This window comes from Brassica napus, chromosome C6, assembly GCF_020379485.1.
Source record: "Brassica napus cultivar Da-Ae chromosome C6, Da-Ae, whole genome shotgun sequence".
NCBI lineage: Eukaryota > Viridiplantae > Streptophyta > Magnoliopsida > Brassicales > Brassicaceae > Brassica > Brassica napus.
In genome coordinates, this window is record NC_063449.1 from 25,176,151 (window position 1) to 25,193,650 (window position 17,500).

At 33.5% G+C, this 17,500-nt stretch overlaps 2 protein-coding genes and 1 non-coding gene across 3 annotated transcripts; 2 read left to right on the plus strand and 1 right to left on the minus strand.

Moving 5' to 3' along the window:
* The first annotated feature begins 855 nt into the window (after positions 1-855).
* LOC125589370 lies at positions 856-962 on the plus strand. Its single transcript, XR_007325561.1, has one exon. It is a non-coding gene; the product is annotated as a small nucleolar RNA R71 (small nucleolar RNA).
* A 2,270-nt stretch (positions 963-3,232) lies between these two features.
* Positions 3,233-4,047, plus strand: LOC125589245. The gene is made up of 4 exons (XM_048761767.1): positions 3,233-3,356; positions 3,489-3,621; positions 3,736-3,796; positions 3,884-4,047. The coding sequence occupies exons 1-4, from the start codon at positions 3,248-3,250 to the stop codon at positions 3,896-3,898; spliced, it is 318 nt and encodes a 105-aa protein (XP_048617724.1). The 5' UTR covers positions 3,233-3,247; the 3' UTR covers positions 3,899-4,047.
* Positions 4,048-14,758: 10,711 nt separating this feature from the next.
* Positions 14,759-17,395, minus strand: LOC106410066 (patatin-like protein 7). The gene is made up of 2 exons (XM_013850568.3): positions 15,708-17,395; positions 14,759-15,367 (listed from the first exon to the last, which is right to left on the minus strand). Exons 1-2 carry the CDS (start codon positions 16,848-16,850, stop codon positions 15,053-15,055), a joined length of 1,458 nt encoding a protein of 485 aa, XP_013706022.2. The 5' UTR covers positions 16,851-17,395; the 3' UTR covers positions 14,759-15,052.
* Positions 17,396-17,500: the final 105 nt, after the last annotated feature.

Genomic DNA, 17,500 nt, shown 5'->3' on the forward strand with positions numbered 1-17,500 from the left:
GTCTCTGTGTTCAAGGAAAGAGAGAGATACCGCGAAGAAAACTAATTTGCAAAAATGAAATGGTATATACAAGGGAGAGAAAGAAGTACCTCCTATGGATAGTATGTGGGGGCAGATGCCCCAGCATCGTCGTCGTCAGGAGGGAAGGTGGTGTAGTAACCACCGGATGCTGAACCGGAGCCTCCATACCATGGTTGGCTCTCAACCTCGTCAATCTCGTCCTTACTGTCTGAAGAAGCGAGGGATGGGGATTTGTTGCCTGAAGTGGAAGGTTGTGTTGATGATCCAGCTTGTTCTTGTGCAGGTTGATTTGGTTTTGGTGAGAATCCAGGAGGGAAGTTCTGTTTTGGTTGGTAACCACCTTGGTTGTTGTTGTAGAATGGCTTAGGCTGATTGTTGTAGAATGGTTTTGGCTGGTAGTTGTTGAATGGCTTCTGTTGGTTGTTGTAGAAGGGTTTCTGTTGGTAGTTGTTCTGGTTTTGATAGTCATGTTCCTTCTTGTACCATGTACCCTGAGCAGTGACATAGTACATATCTTCTTGGCATTCTACTCCATCAGCTTCAGAAACCATATGTAACTCCTCCTTCTTGTTCTTTTCTGATAGTAGCATGTCAATCTTTTCTTGTATTGCTTTCAGTTCTCTTTTTGTGGTCATATCTTCTCCTCCCCCACTTCTGTCTCTTCTGTCATATTCATCATTGTAGACAGAATCACTCTGTGCCATGTTCTCCAAGAGTTCTAATGCATCTTCGACAGTCCTCCCCAAGTAGTTTCCATTGCTTGCAGTGTCAAGCTGGCTTTTGAATTTAGGCAAGACTCCTCTGTAGAAAGTGCTTAGCAAGCTCTCATTGTTGAAGCCATGGTGGGGACATTGAGACAAGTAGGTTCTGAATCTCTCCCATGCCTCTGAAAATCCTTCAAGTCCTTTTTGTTGAAAACCAGAGATCTGATTTCTAAGGTTTGCAGTCCTTGTAGCAGAGAAGAACTTGTTGAGGAAGGCCTTTTTGCATTCATCCCAAGTTGTGATAGTATCACTTGAGATGTTTTTCTCCCAAGTGTGAGCCTTGTCTCCCAAAGAGAAGGGAAACAATCTGAGCTTGAAAGCATCCTCTGAAACTCCATTTGTTTTTGACAAGCCACAGTATTTATCAAATCTGTCAAGGTGATCTAGTGGGTCTTCCAAGGCAAGTCCATGGTACTTGTTGTTTTCAATCATGTTGATGAGGCTGGACTTGATCTCGAAATTGTTGTTGGCAACTGGCGGTCCCTTAATGCCCAACCTATTCCCATTTATGTTAGGTTGATCATATGTACCGATGGCCCTAGCTTGGCGTTGTGGTTGTCTAGGTCGAAGGTTGGCAGCTCCTTGACCATTGCCCTCTTGAGCAGCTCCAGGAGGAACTTCTTGGACATTTTGTCTATGATCATCAACTTCATAGACACCTTCCGGTTGATTCGGGTTTCTCTCCATCTCAAGCCCCAATCTATGTAAGTGGGCTTGCTTTTCTCTTTCTCTTCTCTGTCTTCCCAACTCTCTTTCTAAGGCTTTGATGTTGTCCACTCTTGGTGCAAGATTTGTTGATCCTTTGCTTCTCAAGTTCATGCACCTGTCATCCAAATATATATGAAGATAGATAATTAGTAACTTAAAAACAGAGTAAAACTCAGTCTCAAGCAAAGACTCAAACGCAATGTCACAATCAGACTAGGATTGGCAACGGCGCCAATTTGATAATCGGTTTTTCTGCCTATTGCAAATGTTGTAGTGTAGGGGGGTGAATGTCGAACCAGTCCTAGTGATGTGAATCAGTGAGAATACAAGTAATTTCTTAAGCTAAGCAGATTCAATAGTTGTGAGTGTGTGACAAGTAACAATAGCAAACAGAGCAATACAACAAGGTTTTAATCAATTTAGACAAGTGAATCCATGGGTATTGGGAATTGACTTCAAGTAACTAAGATCCAATCTAGGTGACAAGCTTTCAATCAAAATAATCTCTTAAGTCTAAACACAATCTTAGACAAGTCCTATGTCTAGGTAAATGCCCATTTGCTTAGAAATCATTAAACATCAAATGTCTTTGGCTTAATTCAATCAAGCAATCTTTAAGTTCAAGTTCAATAACTATCTAGCAATTTTAACATCAAGTGTCCTTGGCTAATCTCACTAGAGCTTAGTTGAGTTGATTCAAACACTTCATCTAATCATGTCTGATGAGAAGTGTTTAGAAATCAGGTTTAGAGTGATCAAGACTAAACAAGCATTAAAAATACTCAACAAGCAAGTTCATACAAGGATCTAATACAATAACACCATAGATCTTCACTAAGTTACTCTAATCTCCCTAACCCATGAATTCTTAAGGAAACTACTCACTAATCTTTATGAAAACACTTAATCTCATAATAGATTGAAGCATATTCAAGTAAATACAACAGAGAATAAAGATAAACAAGGATTAAACAAGCAAAACGAAATTAGAACTCAAGAACAGATGATGAACAATTGAAGAACAGCTCAAGAACACTAAGAACAATGATATTTCAAAGAGAGAGAGTTTTTTTGACAAGTTTTTCTTTTTTACCAAGTACAATACTCATGTTTCTTGCCCACTCTTTGGATAAAAAGAAAGCAAATATTATACAGAAAAGTAGGAAAAATCGTGCAAAGGAAAAGTGGGTGGAAGAAAGTGGGAAGTTGGTTAATCCTATCAACTTTCCAGTGGTCCCCGGTAAGGGTTGATACACCTGTAGTAAATCGATTATAACTTATCCAATACATCTCCAAATGACTTGAAACCACTTCCATTGGAAAGCTAACTCAATTTCCAGTGTCTCCACAAATTTTGAGCTTCAGAAAAGATCTTTAAGGCTTTCATCCGTGTTCATCTTTCACTCTCTGAAATTCCATGATTCAGGAGCGACCTCGCTGTGTCGCTGCGAGAGGTCGCTCCGGATCCGTTGTCTCCGGGTGATCAATACGCGAGCGACTCTTTCCTGTCGCTCTAGTGAGGTCGCTCCAGACTGGTGATCAGAGCGACTTGGTGGTGTCGCTCCGGACTGGTCGCTCCCATGCCTTGCTCGCCCAATGACCACTCTAAACACTCCTTTTTGAGCTCCAAATGCCTCCAAGTGTCTCCAAGAACTCCATGTGGTACTCCAATACCTGATAAGGACTCATGTATACAAAATGCAACCTAAACATGGCTAAATCCTAATCTATATGATCAAAATGCACATGGATGAATGGATAAAACAATAGAAATATGCAAGATATCACTCTCTCTATATGTGTTTCTAGATTTCGAGTTAACCGCCCTCATTCAAGAAGAGAAGTTCCTCAGCTTAGTTTCAGGTACCAGTTCCGTGCTTAATTTCTAATGTCTGTCTGCCTTAGAAGGAACTCAGATTTCTTCAAACACCAGATTCGCCATGTTTGATTTCACATTTAAGTTTGTTGAAGTCTGTGTTTGTTTTCTAATCGCAGGCTTCGATTCGGACTGCGACGTTGATCCTGACCCGAGCTTTAGGGAGATTATGAAAGATGTTGAGATCTTTGGTAACACAGTCCTCTCGGTCCTTACTCTCGTGCTACACACAAGTCGTACAACTTTTGGATGGTAAGATTTTATCTGCACAGCAAGTGTTTTGTTCATGATTTTTTTTTGTGAAAGTTACATCTTGAGGCCTGTTCTGTGCTTCAAATAGTTAAATCCTTTATGTTGTTTTTGCAGCACCAACAGGAACAGAGGCTATCCTGCCATATACATACATTTTGCATTGATTTTTTCAGAGGTAAATCCTCATTGACCTTGTTAAGTTTCCTTTTACTTCTCCTAAAGATTTTATCCCTTAGTGAATTTTTGTTCTTCTAAACTACAGCTCTATGATTTCTAACGGAACACCATATGACGGACAAGATGACCAATTTAAAGCTTTGGAGAAGCTGGGTTTTCAACAAAAATTTCATTAGTTTTAGATCTTTTTGTATTTGGTTTTACAATGTTAACATTTTGGTATCAAACAAGTTACTTTTTGTTGGATTATGTTCGAAAATTAAAATCGACACTTTTTCATTTTGAGAATTAACTATAATTTTAAATAAATAATTATATTTCAATTTCAATTAAAGTTTTAAAATTATAATGTGGCTACAAAATATTTGTAGCTATGCTTGTCACTAGTTAGCAATAAAATAAGTTGTAGCAATGTTGTTGCTGGTGGCTACAGAAAAAGCTCTTGCTAATTCATTGCTAAATGGCTACAAAATGGCTAGAGATTTTGTTTAGAGTGGGAGCTGAGGCCAGGGATTTAATTTGTTGCCATCTGTAGCTAAACTGATTTTAGCTATAGATTGTATGTGATAGCTACAAAATAATCAGTAGCTATTTAAGTAAATTCTTGTAGTGTTGGAACTTTGAAATTTTATTAATTTATAGACATATTAATCTACAAAAGTTTTCTTATTTAGATTTCTTGTTCTAAGATATATTTATTATAAGATAAGAAATATATTTGATTTTAGTGTATAGACATTAATTGTTATTTTTTGAAATTTGACATTTATCTTAATTTTATTATATTATTTGGTATATATAATATATATTGCATAGAACATAAAATGTGGTTTTAAATATAATATTACTAAATTTCATCAAAAATATTTTAAGTGTTAAGAAAATATATAGATAATTCCTTTGTGAATATAAAACAAATAATATAATAATAGGTTCTACTTATATAAAATATGTATACATATAAATTATTAATTTATAATTTTAATGGGACCATATGTTTACATAGAATTTTCTAAAAAATTATTATCTTATTATTTTATCGATTCGTGTCAAATTTTGAACTGGCCCAAGTTAAGACCGGTGAAATTTATTAACTTATAGAGATTATTAATTTAAAGAGTATTAATTTATAGAGGTTCTACTGTATATATACAACACTATGTTTGGATAAGTGAAACATAACTTATGTACTGTGACAATCAAAATGTAGAATTTTTTACATTTAGAGACACTTTCCACATTCAAACTACACTACAAGACACTTATCACTTGAGACACAATTTCTTTGGTCAAAAAGACTCTTATGACCTTAAACTAAAGAGAACCTCTCTCCTCTTCTTATTTCATTTTATTATTTTTTTATTCTACTTTATGTTTTTATTTACTTTTATCTCAAATTCTAAAGTATATTAAACAAAAATAATTGTCATAATAAACTATATATAAAATTCTCTATCTTTTAAGATCTATTTTCATATATATATTACTAGGGTTGGCCCGCCCTACGGGCGGGAAGCTATAATAAAAATTATTTATATGAATATATATATGTATATATATTAATTTATGAAACATTTCAAAATTAGTGTGGATTGAAAATGATATTATGATATCAAAAAATGAATAAAATTATGAGATAGGGATACAAAAAAAAAAAAGAATTCTGAGACCATATTTTTATTTTTAATAAACATGTTTTTTTCAAATAAACATGTTTGGTTATATTCGTTAGTTATTTCGGTGATATTTGTTTTTATTTTAGTTCCACTGTTTGGTTAATTATATGTCTGAATTATAAATTTTATGGGATCGCCTTTTTAGAAAGTAAAGAGATTGGATCTTAGTGTCGTTCCATTTGGCTAAATTTATAATATCGTACCTAAAACGGTTTGAAAGAAAGCAGTGTTTAGTTTTGATTTATGCTGGAAAGCTAATTTTATTTGTTTATCTTACTTTAATTTATGTACGATCACGTATCACCTACATATTTTTTATCTGGTTGTTGTATTTTAACTGAGTTCATCCGAACTATGTGAATATTTATTGTTTTTTACTTCTATTTTAATAAAAGAATTATGGTAGAATTTTTTTCAATTATTATACCGTATAGGTAAATGTCAACGTCTTTGGCGAAAAAACTGTAGCTATATATCCCTGTTGTCATAAATATTTTTTGTAACATAATGATCCAAAGTCTAAAACACAAAGAAAGTATTGGTTATAAAGAAGATAACTAAACTTACCACATTAAATTATTGTACCATTTTCTCTATATCTTAAAAGACTTTGATGTGAAATAATGGATCGACTTGTGCTCGGATTTGTTGAAGTCTTTTTTTTTTAACTTTTGTTTATTTTTTGAACTCTCTTATTGTTTATTTTTTGAAGAAAAACCTCTGTTATTGTTATAGCTATGTATTGTTACTGCTGTGACTACAATTGTTTTAGTTATTGGTTTATATTTTAAGGGTAATTAAAAATGTGAATAAATATTATGCTAGATTTAACTTAGTTACGCTTCAGATTTATATTTATTGAAGAGTAAAAACATAACAAAAAATTTGTTTAGTCTAATATAACGAAAACATGTATAGTTTAATATAACTTGTTGAAGATCATATCATGTTAAATTTATTAGTTTAGTTTTTATTTAGATTTGTAATTCTTTATGTGCTTAGAATTTTTTATCGCACATTTTTTCGACGTTAACTTAAGGCTTTTCTCAAAAAAAAAATAAAAAAAAATAAATATATATATATATAACTTAAAGATTTTTGGTCATCATGTTTGTTGCTATGTCAAATACCACCAGTTGATGAGTCTTTCTCCTTTATTTTCTTTTCTGATTCTTTCTATTCATGATATGCAATGTATTTAAACTAAATTTTTGGTCTAAGTTACACACTCAATATTATTCTTTGTATGTAAGCACTAACTATGTTCTGGTTGATGTCAAATACTAACTATGACATGCTCGAAGTTTACCATCTGGGTCTAAATACACACTCAATATTATTCTTTGTATGTAAGCACTAACTATGTTCTGATTAATGTCAAATACTAACTATGTTCTGGTTGATGTCAAGTTTGAAACTTCTTGTACTCTTATCTTTAAGCTTTGATGCTGTTAAGTTTGAACGACCGCCTCATGAGAAGCTCTGCCGTCAAGCCACACTCCACCACAACTTTCATTCCCATTGTAGAAACTTTGTAAGATTACAGCTCTTAAACCCAACTAACTTTGCAACTAATGGCAAACTCCTCCACTGCAACTAATTTTTGCAAATCAAAAGCAACTTAAGCACAATCTCTCATTCCCATTTTCCTACAAAATAAACCAAAAAAAAATTGTAGCTCTTATAAACTCACCCTGTCCAAGAGACGCTACTGTAAGAGTTTGCACTACAGCATTTGTTCTTTAACCTCCAGGAGCTACCCTAAACACTTAATTGTGCCACGTCCTTACCAAGATTTATTAGTAAAGCTTTCAAGTTGGACGAAATCTGATGTAAGCCTGTAACCGAGGGGAGCTTCGTAAAATAAGGAACTACTACTGCTGGACTTCTTTTTACCACCTTTCGACTCCATCACAACTTTTTTATAGTCGAACCTCGACCGCCTTCGAAGCGAAAAGGTGGAATTGAAGATAGATCGATGGATTTAAGAAGGAATTTTATAGGAATGAATGGGTAACTGATGGATTTCTGGATCAGTAGGAAGAAGATGAAAAATTCTATTGAAACCCTAGAGGCCGAGAAGAGAGAGCGATGAAATCAGAGAATCAAGAAACGACGCGTTTCGAATATGATTTATCAGACTGGGCTTATTTAAGTAAAAACACACACCAAATATAAATATAAGCCCAACCGATTTTTAAAAAAATAAATGAAACAGTGCACTTTGAAGAACAAGACACGTGTCGTCACGACATCGCACGAATTGATGATGTGGAATCCGACGTGTCACACCCAGGAGTGAGATTAACTGCATTTTATATATAAAGATATATATATTAATGTGTAAACAAAACTAAATGTAGATGTGGACACCAAAGCGTGAATAACAAAATTATAAATTAGTTGTGGACATCTTAACAGAATTATAAACTAGTTGGGGACATGGACAATATTCCTTCGATTCCATTCATCATTTCGGGATCTAAATTCAACTCTAATCAAATTTACATCTATCCACATCATGGCAAAGCGCAAATTCCTTAGATAGGAAATCTCTGACATGCAAGATCTATTACTCTCCGGCATAAGGTAAACGATTCTTCGATTTTTCTCTCCGCTCATACTCACAATATCATCTTTTTAACATCTTGATTGAAGTTTAATTGCAAATAATTTATCAATTGGGCTGAAGAAGCCAAGTGCTTGTGTTGGAGATAATAGAGTCCGTGTCCACATTTTATGGTATAATTTTTAGTAACATGAGTCCATGTCCACATATTGTTGTATAGTTTTATGGAATCAAAACATAGAGTTTGTTCACGTTATCTACTATAAACACATTAACATCACATGTCTACACATTACTCATCACTCATCCACAAATCACCCGTCCACAAATCACCCAACCACGCATCACTCGTCCACAAATCACCCATCCACAAGTGTCGTTTCCATTAAGGACAAAATTGTCCACAGTCTGTCGCTGACCCACAACAAAGTGTGTCACATGTAAGAAGTGTCTATAAATGTAATAGAAAGTCAAAAAGTGTACCTTAGTGTAATCAACTCTAAAATGTAAGGGATCAAAGCTTCGCAATCTAAGCCAAAGGGTCGAAACGTTCTAGTTACAAGAAAAACATTTGACATAAACATGCATTAAATTACCAAACTTAACCATCTAAGCAAATCAAACCCTTTTCTAGCTACACCAAACCAACCAAAATACATATATCTCCAAGCTCTTATGTTTTAGTTAACAAACGGTTAACCTAACCAAACCAATATAAGAGTATATGTTGAAAAAAGGTACAAATCAAGAAACTCCAAAAATTAGGTATACTTGCCCATAAGATAGTAAACCATAATGATAGTTCTATGACTTCGTTACGTTTCTTTTAAGCAAAAATAACCCGAACTTAAACTTAACTCGAACTCTTACTCTATTATTACAAACTGAAAACTAAATGGATTTTAAACCAAAAATGCTTAAGACGGATTTTTGTTGAACAGTCGAACTAAATGGTTAAAAGTTTTAGTTTATCGACCACGAACAACTTTGAATGGAATTTTTGAACGACCGAATGTTTGCATGGTTTGAGTCTTTTGAGTATTGAACCGCAAGCAAGATTTCAATGAGTTACTTTGATGATCTTAATTGGTTCTCGATGTATTTCAAATTCAGATGTTTTGATCCTTCTCCAAATCTTGAGTTCATTTTTTATGAATATATTTGAAGTCTTTTGAATGAGAGTTCATTTTTTATGAATAGATTTGAAGTCTTTTGAATGATTTCTTCAGTGAGCAATTTCTTCATGTCTTATGATGGTGATTAAACTTTCTAATAATTTGTTAAACTTTTTTTGAACTCTTTATCTCTGACTGTCTTGTTGAGAGCCTAGACAAACCATTGAGTAATTGTCCCTATGAAAATTACATCACGTGAGGAAGCAGCTAAACTAAAGATGAAATCTGCTATAGTTATATTTGGACCGACGCATAATTGATATTTTAAAAAAAATCGATATTTAAATTTACATTATATATCAAAAAGTTGTATAGTTATAAACAAATGAAAATACTGTATTCGAGTGTCAGTGGATGACGCCGAACCGACAATCAAAGACATGGGTCTACTCACAGATATATGACGTTCTCGCACCGTCCCTCCCCCGACGCACGCACAATGCGCAAGAGCCAGACAACAACATTTGTTTTCTTTTTGGAATTTATAAAACGTTTCAATCTTCTAACCATATTTAAATAAAAAATCAACCCTTTTCTCTTCATAGATTCTGTACAATAGAGGCTCTCCAAGTGGAAATGAAATTACATCAATTTACCAACGAGACTTTTTTATGTTTACAGTACGTAGCTTTGTGTTCAAAATAAAAAAAGAGAAGCCGACAAAATTTAAAAGCAGAAGCCGACAAAATTTAAAAGTAGAAGCTATGTTGAAGTATATAGTACAAAGTTGTGACCCTTTGGTTTTGTAACATTTGTAGTCTTTAATACTAGTGTCGTGTCTCCACTCTCGAGCTCTGAGAGTGTTTATGATGACTACCACAAAATAAATGATTAGAGAATCTGATTAGTACCTACTTAAATAGCAGAATGTTAGGATAAAGTTAGGAGAAAATGGTCAAATAAATACTATACTTAACCACTTTTGCCAAAAAGTATGAATTGTTGGTTAATACAAAAAACATGTTAACTTGTGTTGACAGAGCCAAATCAGATATAATTTTAGTCAGCATTAATTTCACTTAACCGATGTTTTTTTTAATGGAAACCAAAATGACATTGTTTTACTAAAATAAAAAAAAAATTAACAAAATTCACCATAAAATATTGAACGTACACATTTTTGCTAAAAAGTATCACTGATCCAAAAATAATAAATTTGTTTGCAGGTCTGATTTTGAATTTTTGGTTTATATGTAATTTGTCTCAACCAAAAATAAATTTATATTTTGGATCAATGAAAATTGCATGTTTTTTTAGCAAAAATAAATGTTGGTTAAATGAAATTTTGTATTGTCTAGCATTATACTTAATAAAAAACCTAACAAAATCACCCTAAAATATTAAACTTATACATTTTTGCTAAAAAGCATGAAATTTTCACTGATCCAAAAATATAAATTTGTATTTAGTTCGGATTTTGGATTTTTGGTTTACATAATATGTCTCAACCAAAATAAGTTTATATTTTTGGATCAATGAAAATTGTTTGTTTTTAGCAAAAATAAATGTTGGCTAAATAAAATTTAGTGTTGACTAACATTATACTTAATTTGGCTCGGTCAACATAAGTTAACATGTTTAGATTAATATATTCATGTTTTTTTGGCAGAAGTATGTAAATTCAGTATTTATTTGATGTTTAGTTTGTGATAATTACGTTAATTGATTACTTCGACCATTCCGTACGACATACAAGAACTATGATTTTAGTTAAAATGCATTATTTTATCTAACCATTCTGTCGTTTCATTCCACAGTTTTCTATTTCACTACAACATTCTGAATGTTAACGCTCAGAAACAAAGTAAATAAAATTATTAGGGCTGGACAAAAAACCCAAACCGAACCGATCCAAACCAAACCAACCGAAGTTAAACCGATCCAAACCAAATCGTGTTCTTTACATAATCCAATTGGTTCATGTTTTACTCAACCCGAATGGTTTGGTTTGGTTTGAGTTCAAACCGAACCAAACCAATAATCCAATATATTTTTATCTATAAATAAATATATAAATATATATATATATATATATGTAAACATATTGTAAATTTTATTTAAAGTTTTGTTTTCCATTTTTTTCTTAACTTCCATATATTTAAAAAAAAAAAATCCAAATATGATTCAAATAATCCTAATACCTAAAGATTGTACTGAAAACAAAACCTAAAAACTATAAGCATCTAAATCGTAGCCATCTCGTTTCGTTCATCTTCTCCAATTTTCATTCTCTAAATTATGTAACAGTTATTATAGGATCAATAAAAACAAAAAGGTTTATGCAAATAGTCTTTTAGTTAATAGGTTTTGGAATGCTTACAAGTCTTTGTTACGCTAATTAGATTACAAATAGCCTGCTCTTTGCTTATTATGTATTTCTTCCTTTGACGTGGTTAAGAGTTTTGTCATCGAGCTTGTTTTTTGTTTCATAGATTTTTAAAGAAAACCAAACTAAATCTAAACCAAACCGAACTAAACCGAACCAAACTAAACCCAAACCGAACCCAAACCAAAACTACTTTGGTTTTAATTGGGTTGAGTTTTATAAAACCCAAATTAACCAAACCAAACCGAACCCGAAACTAAACTGATGTGCCCACCCCTAAAAATTATACAGTTTTTAGGTACAAGTTAGACTTCAATTTCACGTATTCAAAAGAAAAGCAGGAAGAAAATATGTTGTTTTCAACATTTGCACCATCTAAAAATAATTTAATATTCACATATTTCTTTCTTTCATCCCTCCAAATTCATTATTGAAAAAAACAATCTTAAAACGATTTTTCCTTCACCAAAACTGAAATAGAACAATAAAAATTAGAAATTTATTTTGATTAGAAAATCATTTTAAACTATTGCTTTAATAATATTTGCATATTCATTTAAAAATAAAAGATCTTTTAAATTTTATTTATTTGGTTTAACTAACTATTGAAACTAAACTATCGTTCTAAAAATTATTCATCGAAAAATTCCTATTCGTTTTCAAAAAAAAGAAAAATTGTGTTTCTATAATCATTTTGTTCATTTAGGAGTTGTTAGTTTCTTTATCCAGATGAGCTATCTGGATGGAGATGAAAATTTTGTTCGTTTAGGCATTAAAAGTACAAGTCATCCAGATGGCTCATATAGATGAGTTTTAAAATTTAGGCACCTTAATTTTGAAAATCAGCTGGCTGATCCAAATTGAACCATCGGAATGAAGATGGTTCTGCCAAAATGGTATATGGGCTGTTTGTTTCACCATCTATCATCTCCATCTAGCCGATCCATCCAGATGATCCATTCATATTTTGTGGAACTGTTTATTTATTCATCCAGATGGCTCATCTAGATGAATCATCTGGATGGATTTATGTTCGTTTCTTTATTCTATTTCCATCGAGATGAGTTCAATAAACACATTTTTAAATCCTTGTTTTTATTTAATCATATGTTTGATATTAAATTTAAATATATTGACTTTTATTATTTAGTCTAAAATATGTTTACATTGAAATTATTCTAATATTAGATTTTCTGGTTTTTGGCGGAAAAATGAAAATTTTTGGTTTTGGAAGGAAAATGAGAGTCTCGGTATTAGGAGAAAACACAATTTTTTATGTTGGCGGGAAAATGAATTTTCAGATTTTGGCGGAAAAATAGGATTTTCTGGTTTTGGCGGGGGTTTTGGATGGAAAATAAAATAAAGAAACGAACATAAATACATTCAGATGATTCATCTGGATGAGCCATTTGTATGGACAAACAAACAGTCCCATAAAATCTGAATTGATCATCTGGATGGATCATACAGATGGATCGGCCGGATGGAGATGACAGATGATGACACAAATAGCCTCTTATGGCATTTCCAACCACATTCTATTTTTCGTACTAAAATAGAGGTAGTGATTGGCGACCAATGCGATGTGTATTTTAAAGCGGTATTTAAAAAACTGCACATGCAACACCAATCACAAAAATATAAAAATTATTTGCGTTTTTGTAAGGAACATGATGAAATACGCACACAAAATTCGAGGAATGTAATATATTCTCTCCGATTTTTAATATAAGTTGTTTTAGAATTATGCACATAGATTAAGAAATCATTAAGTTTTTATATTTTCTAAACAAAAATATCATTAATTATTTACCTAACCACAAATCAACCAATAATAAAATAGAAGGTATATTATCATTGGTCGTATGATATCGAGTGTTAATAAATTTTACATAGAAAACCGAAAACGTCATATAATTTGGAACAAAAAAATTATTATAAAACGATTTATATTAAAAAACGGAAGGAGTAGTTCATTGTACAAAATAACGCATTTGAAATTCTAGGCGGGTAATAAGCAGCGGATTGTCCAATTACGCAATATACAGTGACTTTCTAAAATAAAAATTATTTAAAAAACTAAACATGAATATGAGATAAATATTGTTATGTTACGTATGTGTTGTGCACATTAATAAAGCTTTTCTAGCAACTAATTTTTACCCTTTTATCTTAGCGACACTAACTTTTTTTATTAGAAAATCATGTCAAATTTCAGTTTAGGTTTGACATTTCTTTTTTTGAAACTACTAATACCAGTGTCATTTTCTTAATAATTAATTTTATAGCGAGAATATCTAGTTAACCAACGTCGATTTAGCCCTGGCCCAGTGGTAAAAAGATTGCGGCTGTAACTATCGCCGCCTGGGTTCAAATCGTGCTAAGAGTAACTATTTATAACGTTAGGGTTCTCGGCAAAAAGATGAAACCATCTTTTTTATCAAAAAAATATATTTAATTAATTTTTTAATACTTTTTAATAAATAATTTATTTAACATTAATTTTTTATCTAAACCGTATTATTTTTGTATTAAAGCCGCATTATTTTTTTATTATGAATGGTGATATGTTTACGTACTAATCATAGTATTTTTAATTAATTAAGAGCATCACTCATTTCAACTAACTTTATACTAATCATGTTATTTTTAATTTAGTTTTTTAAATACTGTCATCAATAATTTACCTTTAAACATCAATTTTTAATTAATTAACATTCCATCAAAAATTTCATAAATAATAATTATAATAATTTATTTCAAATTAATTTCAATATTTAAAATTATATTAAAAAGAAAATTATTATGACATATCACTAACAAACAAGTTTAATTTTTTTCTCAAAACCGCACTACTATTTTATCAAAACCGCACTATTTTTTCAACCAAATCCGCACGTGTCCCGCCAACCGCATGAACCGCAGTTGGACCGTACCGCACTTCAATTCCGCACCGCTCATATTATCAAAACCGCGGCCACCATTCAGACTCAGAGTTTAGAGTAAAAATATTCCAATGGTACTCTATTTCACATTCTATAATAGTGTAAAAATGAGTTTACAAGTAAAGTGCCATTGGAGTATAACTCAACTCTATTATAGAGTTAATCTATTCTGGTGCGAAAAATAGAGTGAACGAAATATGGAGGGATATGGTTTTAGTTTATTTTGATAATCATTCGTCGAATCTTTAATTTAGTTAAGAACTTAAAACTGGTTAATAACTTACCTAGGGATAGTATAAATGTCAATGAAGAAATCATGATGAAAACAAAAACAAATATAAATTACATAAAATCATTATGTTGTTTTTTTTCTTTTTGGTCAGCATGAATCAAGGAGCGGGAGTCCTTTGAGCAAATATGACAAGATGTTTCTCCTTTTCTCCTAATGTCTCATAACTCAAACACAAAACTCAAATCTATAAAACAAATCATAACCTGAGAACGAAATAAAAACCATTTCCTAAAATATTTAAATAAACCAAAAGAGAACAACCTTTTCTTGTTCATCGTTCTCTTGCGGTCACACCAATATCCTTGCCCCTTGTCTTCTGCTCTGCCCTATGAACCGATTGCTTGAACGCTACGGTTGGAGCAATCCTGCAATTTCTCCTTTGATGCTCCAGAACTAGTTCCCCGGCTAACCAGTCAAGCTTCTCGAAATTGCTTTGTTCATTGATTCTTTTACCTCCAAACAAAACCGACTCTACATTCTTTTGCTTTAACATCTCCTCAGCTACTCCAACCAGCATATTTACATTGCTCCCACTCGGGTCAGTGTCTATGTTTGGCTTGCAGGGTCCTAAGCTCGACCCATTCGCCTGCAACAATACCCATCACTTAGTGACTACATAAACCTACATTACACCTCAAAAATACACACCAAGAATTGCTTGTGAAGAATCTACAAGTACATTTTAAAACGGGTATCATTTCATTTTAGACAAGTATCCAAGATGTATCCAAGATAAACCATATAACTTTTCCTTCCAATAAGTCAATTGGATCACATGTATGAGCGATGTTCGAGAAAAATATGTGGTAATTAAGGGATTAGTGCTTAGGCGGGCACCTAGGTGCCACCTAGATAAAAAAAAAATCGTTTTAGAATCGTTTCACTTATGATCAATTTGTAGCATATGCTAAGAATATCTTTCATACCTGAATCCGAACGTAGTTGCTACTGCGGCAGTGACCAAAAGCCATGGCCACAGCTTGGTCCACCGTGTCGGCAGCACCATCATTCGAAATAAGGGCTGCAGGTCGAGCCCAATGCTTAGCTGTCCACTTGATAATCCGATCATACTCATAGCTTACATCAAGCAACTGACCCATACCAAGAGATAACACAAGCAGATCCTCAACTCCACGCACGAACGGAAACTCCTGCTTATTGTGCAACACGTGCGTAATCGCAGCCGCCGTTGGATTACTCATAGCTAGTCCTCCACCGATCGCCACACACTTAGTCGTTCCATCAACCGACTTCATCTCCACCGGCTCAAACACCCCTGTCTCGGCCCATGTGGCTCTACAAACCTCCCAGAGCCGAAAATCGTAGCCGTCAGTCTCAAGCGCGTCGGCGCGTGAGAACAGAAACGGAGCCGAGCTTTCAAGGTCGTAGCAAGGTATGAGCACAGGTTTGAGCGTGTCCTTTAACGTTAGCTCCGAGAAAGACTCTTTCATCACTCTCTTTACCTTACCCGTCCCGGAACTACCCAACGACCCGGTTCTCATGACCCGTTTCACGAACGAAGAAGAAGATGATGACCCGTAAAGACCCTTTGCGTTTTTCGTTAGGAACTGCCACGTGTCCTCTGCCTTAAATATCGGACGGTTACCATCTCTCGACCCGAATAACATCGCCGTGTAAACACCGCCTATGCCCGACCCGGCGGCGACGTCGAAGTAATCGGCGATACGGGCATTCGGGTCGCCCGACTTGGATTTCAAAGCGTGTTCTAGATAAGCCAAAGCCTTTCCGGGTAGAATCCCTCTCATGCCTCCTCCATCGATGCTCAAGATACATACTTTTCCTCTCTGATTCTTAGCCGGCCCAGTAACCGCCGCCGGGTTAAGCTGTTCGGGTTCGGATGATCCGAAAAGAAACTTGCTCTCGAGGATGGAGAAAATCTCGTAGCTAAGTTTATCAGTATCGATGCTCGGTTCTTGCGAATCCGTCAAGAGGCTGTTATCTTCAGCCGCCGTATCTCCGCCGCCACTTCCTCCGCCTCTCTGTTTTATTAAATGCTTAACGGAAGCCGTCGTGGCTCCTCCGCTGGGTTTATTGCTTACTCTTTGCATGATGACTGAGAGAAATCAAATCCAGTCCTTGACTCGATTAAGACAACAACAAAACAAATAACACCTAGTTCTTTCTGTCTACCAAATGAACACAGTTGTTTCAGATCAAATGAGTCCTGTTTGGTTAAACCAATTAAAGGTTTAGTCTTTCTCTTCTTTAGCGCGGAATCTTCAAATATTCAACACGAGCTCGTCTTTTTGCGGAGAAAAAATAAAAAATAAAATATCTGAATCAGCTTTAAAAGGTTGAATCTTTTACTTTTCTGCAGAGAGATGATGATAACGAAGAAGAAGAAGAAAAGAGAAAGAACACAAAGAGTTACAGAGTATGTCTATGTTTTTGTATCGCACGCTTTACTTAAAACACCTCCCACCAAACCAAGATTGAAGAGAAAGGAAGGCAGACAAAACGCGGATTAATTAAAATGGAAGAACGATTAACAAATATTTATAACTAAACTTTATGCTCTATAAACACTGATAAGTGTTACGATCTTTTTTTGGTAAAAAAGTGTTACAATTTTGTCATTAAAGAGACTTGAAGTTGCATTCACTTTCATAGAGATTTTATTTCTATAGTTTAAATAACCACAGTTATTTTTATTAGATGCTGATATGTTGGCAAAAATGTTAGATTTAATGAGCAAATT

Excerpts from the sequence above, each read along its gene's own strand:
- LOC125589245 (XM_048761767.1), top strand. The coding sequence starts at position 3,248 with ATGGATAAAACAATAGAAATATGCAAGATATCACTCTCTCTATATGTG. Across the intron at positions 3,357-3,488 it reads GTTCCTCAGCTTAGTTTCAG|GCTTCGATTCGGACTGCGAC; the intron begins GTACCAGTTCCG and ends TTCTAATCGCAG. Across the intron at positions 3,622-3,735 it reads AGTCGTACAACTTTTGGATG|CACCAACAGGAACAGAGGCT; the intron begins GTAAGATTTTAT and ends TTGTTTTTGCAG.
- LOC106410066 (XM_013850568.3), bottom strand. The coding sequence starts at position 16,850 with ATGCAAAGAGTAAGCAATAAACCCAGCGGAGGAGCCACGACGGCTTCC. Across the intron at positions 15,368-15,707 it reads GCAACTACGTTCGGATTCAG|GCGAATGGGTCGAGCTTAGG; the intron begins GTATGAAAGATA and ends GTATTGTTGCAG.